General features: G+C 40.0%; 1 protein-coding gene across 3 annotated transcripts in view; it reads left to right on the top strand.

The window, feature by feature from the left end:
- ATP10B (ATPase phospholipid transporting 10B (putative)) overlaps window positions 1-6,000 on the top strand; it is a 334,760-nt gene that overhangs the window by 262,519 nt on the left and 66,241 nt on the right. For all 3 annotated transcript variants that reach the window (XM_027842047.1, XM_027842049.1, XM_027842048.1), the window contains one exon: window positions 1,521-1,652. In XM_027842047.1, coding sequence (XP_027697848.1) covers window positions 1,521-1,652 — 132 coding nt within the window. The remainder of the gene's footprint in view (window positions 1-1,520; window positions 1,653-6,000) is intronic.

The raw sequence follows: 6,000 nt of genomic DNA on the forward strand, positions 1-6,000 counted from the left end.
TATCTTTTCCCTGGCACTGTTTTAGAACACATATTCTCTGCTCTCACCAAACTGGTTTCTTCATTGGCTTACACTCATCATGCTTACTGCTCATTCCTGCCTCCTACATTCTCAAAGACTCTCACTTGATCAGCCCATCCCCATTAGTTATCATCTTATATCTCTCCTCCCTTTTGTGTCTAAACCCCTTGAGAAAACTGTCTACATCTTGAATTAGATGTCCTATAGCCATCTTTAAGTCAACACATCCAAAACTGAACTCATTATCTTTCCAATCCTTTCATACCTCCCTGTCCTATGCCCTGTGGACAAGAGCACCACAATCCTCCCACTCACCCAGGTTCACAACCTAGGAGTCATCCTTGACCCTTCTCCTCACCACCACCACCACCACCCCCCATTAGCCAAGTTGTTGGCAGGTTCTGTTGATTCTACCTTTGTAACATTTCTAATGTGTGCCCCTTCTGTCCTCTCACACTGTTACCATCACAGCACATGCCCTCATCACCTCAGGCCTAGACTACTACAATATTCTGCCAGTTGGTCTACCACGCCCCCTAGTTTGGGTGGCCTTTTGTTTTTTATTTAGTAGGATTTGGGGGTTTTTTGTCTTTGTTTTTTGCCTTTATATCTCCAATCCTCAGGCCTGGCACATAGAAGGCAATTAATAAATGCTTATTGACTGACTTTTTCCTCTTTCGGTAGAAAAAGCGCTTTGTAAACTGTAAAGTGCTATTGAAATTGGTTACATGGGGTCAAAGTGAGGAGTCAAGCAAATGATTATATATAATATGTATATATATTATGTAATCATTGATATAAATATAATCAAATATTGTTGATTTACAGATTTTTTTATCTCTACATCTTTACAGATTTATTTTACATTATTCTCTCTCGTACACTCTGCAGTCTAGACTACTTCCTGTTTTCTGTGGTGGTCTATCTCCCACTTTATGCTTTTGCACAGGCTTTCCCCCATGATTGGAAATTCTCCTCCCTCATCTCTGCTTTTTAGAACCCCTCACTTTAGAACCACCCCTCATTCAATGATCGGCTCGACTTCTTCCTCCTGTAAATCCTTCCTATGGTTGCCATAGATCCGCCTTTGAGGAAACCAAATTTAGTGTTCTTTAAGACAGAACTAAAGTAGCATTTGATCACCCTATTTGACTGAAAACTCCCTGAGGGCAGAGGCAGCCCTTTGGCTTTAAATGGTCACACCTAAGGGTGACCTGGTTAATGTTTAACAACTGACTCTAAAAAAAAAATATATAGGACACACTTTCAGTTTTACCTGCACTATTAACATTTTCTCCATCACTTTGTTAAGTCTAGACAATCAACAAAACAATAAATAATTTATAGCATTTGCCCATTTCTGAGGAGTAAACACTTGACTCCCTGAAGATGGTTCAGGCTGACTCCAGCACACTCCTGTACACTTCCCTATTTATTACATCTATATGGGATTCTGCCACAGTGGACTAATGGCCTGTCTTTCCATTTGTTTCTCTAAGGCCATGAAACAAAAGCTATGCTGAACAACAACGGCCCGCGGTACAAGCGCAGCAAGATGGAGCGTCAGATGAATATCGACATTTTCTTCTGTGTGTGGATTCTCTTCCTCATGTGCCTCATTGGAGCTATAGGTATGGAGCATTCAGGAAAACACCAACTCCTATTTGCAAAGCACTTTGCAACCCCAGACCCTGGCCAAAGGGGATGTTTCACGTGATCATAAGGGGCAGAGCTGGAATAGCCCCCTAAGGTTACCTAATATAAACCTCTCATTTTTTGCAGATGAGAAATCTTGGGTACAATGTTCTAAATTCATGCAAGTAGTAAATAACAGAATCTGAATTAAAATCTGGATCTTCTGACTTTAAATTCACAAAAAAGCTACGCTATCAACAGTTACAATTTTTACCTTCTTACTAAGGGCACCAAATACATCTGAAAGAGATTACTCTAAATTATGGATTGAAAAGGTAGGCAGCATCTCTCCCCCTAGCTTTTTGTTATTATTTTAATTGTTCCCTGAATGAAATCCGATGAACAAGCATTGTAGTACTTACTATCTGCCAATCATTATAGTAAGACAGTTAGTCAATAAACATTTATTAAATACTTACTTTGTACCAGAAACTGGGCTAAATGATTGGGATACAAAGAGAGGCAAAAAAAAAAGTTTCTCCTTTCTAAGAGTTCACATTCAAATGGGGGAGACAACATGTAAATAATTAGGTAGCTACAAGATACATATATACAGCATACTAAAATCTCAGAGAGGAAGGGACTAATACAGGGGTGTAGAAGGGGAGGCCACAGGTTCCCCACCCTTGGCTGGCAGCTGGAGGCCTGGGGAAGGCCTCCCACAGAAGGTGGGATTTGAGATGAGTCATAAAGAGATAAAAGGAAGAAGTGAATATGGGAAGAATTCTAGACTTAGGGAACAACCAATGCAAAGACATAAAGAGAGGAGACAAGACATAGTGTCATATATGAGGAAAAACAGGCTAGTGTAGTTGTTCATGAAGGGGAATAAAGTCTAAGAATGGACAGTTAGGAAGGGACCAGGTTGTGAATGTTGAGTAGAAAATGTTGCATTTGATCCTGGAAGTAATAGGGAACCACGAGAGCTCATGAGGGCAGCTAGGTGGCAGAGTGAATATAGTGCTGGCCCCAGAGTCAGGAAGACTCCTCTTTGAGTTCAAATCCAGCTTCAGACACTTAGTAGCTGTGTGACTGTGGGTAAGTCACTTAACCCTGTTTGCCTCAGTTTCCGCATCTGTAAAATGAGCTGGAGAAGGAAATGGCAAACCACTCCAATATCTTTGCCAAGAAAACCCCAAATGGGGTCATGAAGAATTGGGCATGATTGAAGCAACTCAACAACAACAAGAGTTCATGGCGGGGCGGATTTTGGGGGGTGTGGGCTAGGCATACAGGGTGTTTGACATTGTCAGAGCTTCACTTTAGGACTATTACTTTGGCAACTGAATGGAGAATAGATTGGAATGGGGAGAGATTTGAGACTGGGTGACCAATTAAAAGGCTGTTGCAATAATTCAGGCAAGAATTATTTAGAGACTGTGCCAGAGAGATAGTTGTATGAGTGTATGGAAGGGGGTGTCTACAAGAAATTTGGAAAGGCATAAACAAGATTTGCCAACAGATAACTTGGTTACATAAGATAAAATTGAAGAGTCAAGGAAAACACTGAGATTATGAGCCAGGATGACTGGGAGGATAGTGGTACCCTCAAAAGCAATAGGGAAATTGGGAAGAAGGGAGGGTTTGAGAGGGTGGGGAAGATAATGAGTCCTGTTTTGGATGTGTTGAGTTTGCTATTCCTATAGGACTTACAGTTTGGGATGTCCAAAAGGCATTTGGTGATGTGGGACTGAGATCAGGAAAGAGATTAGACCTGGATATCTTCCCTGCAGAAATGATAATTAAACCTTTGGGAATTAATGAGATCACCAAATGAGAAAGTATAATGGAAAAGGTGAAGAGGGCCCAAGGCTGAGCCTTAGGGGACACCTATGGTTAGCTAGCACTATTTGGATAAAGAATCTTTAAAGGAAACTGAAAAATAACAGTCAGACAGATAGGAGGAGAATCAAAAGAGAGAAGTATCACAAAAACCCAGAGAGGAGAGAGTATCCTGGAAGAATGGGTGATTTACAGTGTCAGATACTACAGAGAAGTCAAGAAGAATAAGGAATGAGTAGCAGCCATTTGATTTTGGCAACTAGGAAATCACTGATAACTTTGGAAAGAATAGTTTCAGCTAAAGGGTGAGTGCTGAGGGTGCAAAGACAAAAATGAAACAGCCTCTCCCTTCACAGAGTTTACAATCTAGAAGGACATAACACGTAGAGATACAGACATATAGATATAGATATCTGTATGTACACAAACATATACACACATATGTAAGTTGTATGCATAGACATATTATACATATATAAATACACAAATACACAAAAAAAAATACACCAAAGAAATAAGGCAATTTTGGAAGAGAAGACTGGGCCTTGATCCCTAACTGGGGCTATCAAGAAAAGCTTCCTGTAGAAAGTGGCACTTGTGCTAAACTTTATCAGAGATTACATCAGAGTTCTCCTCTACTGGCATCCCAAGCACAAAGATAAAAGAATTGGGACCCACCATAAATGAACCTTCTTGGATTACCTTCTTTTTCCCAATTAGTATGACACAGTGCCATCCTATTTACCATGCCACAAAGCAATCATCAACAATATTTGATTATATTTACATAAATGATTATATAATATATATACATACTATATATAATCATTTGCTTGACTCCTCACTTTGACCCTATGTAACCAATTTCAATAGCACTTTACAGTTTACAAAGCATGTTCTTCACACAAACTCTGAGAGGTAGATTGGGAGCAGCATGTCAATTTTATATATGAGAAGAGTGAAATTCAGAAAAGTGAAATCTAAACCCTGAGTTTTTCTTGATCTCATGACTTCATCTTCAAATATTTCCACAGCAGGGAGCCAGCCAATCCATGTGGCAAAACCCCTTAGATTTTCTTCTGTGGTGGCCTTCTGGTTCACCCAACTTCCTTTCTTAGAGCTCTGAAATATCATAACAAAAGAATATTTTAATAATACCTTTGATAACTGTGTTAATTGAAAACCCCAGGCAGTGCAGCAGAATAAATCCTATTACCTGGATTAGGGGAGGGTACAAAGCATCAGGAGGCATCTCCTCTCCCACCTCCTTCCCAAAACCTCAGCCTCTCAGAACGCTCCTCTAGTTTCTAATGTGGTACATGGCATTATATCTGCCAGGGGAAGCACTTCTCCCTGCCACCTTTCTGGGTCTAGGCTAACAGCGCTATGGTCATACTATGTCTGCTTCTTCCTTGTTGGGGCCACCGGGGCTCCTTGTAAGCCTCTGCATGTTCTTTGGAGAATGATAAAGGTGAAAACATTTTCTCTTTTCCCCTTTATGGGTGAATAAGTACTATATGAATTAAAGTGCTCACCACTGTAATCTATAAAAGGGCCACAGGTTTCATCTTTCTACCTCTCTATATACAGATAAATATGTATGCATATATGTCTATACATATATGTGGCAACTAGGTAGCACAGTGGATAAGGTGCTGGGCCTAGAGTCAGGAAGATTCATCTTCCTGAGTTCACATTTGGCCTCAATTTGGTCTCAGTTTCCTCATCTGTAAAATGATCTGGAGAAGGAAATGGCAAACCACTTCAATATCTTTGCCAAGAAAACCCCAAATGGGGTCACAAAGAGTCAGAAGTGACTGAAACAACTGAACAAATACATATATGTGTATTTTTCACTTTCATTTCAAAAAACTAGATTCTCTTTTCCAGGGATACTCTCCCTTCTTTAGAGATTCTTAGAAAGATGGAGCTAGAAGATGCCTTAGAAATAATCTAGTCCATTCCCCTCAACTTTCAGATGAGAAATTGAGGCCCAGAGAGATCGTATTACTCACCTAAAGTCACACAGGTAGTTAATGACAGAATTGGGTCTAGAACCCAAATTGTCTGACTCCTAGACCAGTGCTCTTTGTCCTACATCACACCAACTTTCAATTTAGAAAATATTATCTATCCTTTCAGGCCTAACAACTCTCATCTTCATGAATCTTTCCAGAACTACTCTAGCTCATAGTGACTCATCCCTCCTCCTACAGCGACTATCACCTATCCCTCTCACTTGGCACTTAATCACTTATTTAAATATTGTTACTGTTTTATGTGTGTTCCTTCCCGCAATTGCTTGGCCCAAATAGCTCTCATTGAAAAAAGTGCCTGGGCAGGGGGTAGGAAGCAGGGGAGGCCTCAACTTGAAGGAAACTCCCAAGTAATAACTAAATCTACTGAATGGATGAATAGATGAATGGATAGGTAGACATATGATAGATAGATAGATAGATAGATAGATAGATAGATAGATAGATAGATAGATAGATAGATAGA

The sequence above is a fragment of the Vombatus ursinus genome, unplaced genomic scaffold (assembly GCF_900497805.2).
Source record: "Vombatus ursinus unplaced genomic scaffold, bare-nosed wombat genome assembly UNPS02014863.1, whole genome shotgun sequence".
Classification (NCBI taxonomy): Eukaryota; Metazoa; Chordata; class Mammalia; order Diprotodontia; family Vombatidae; genus Vombatus; species Vombatus ursinus.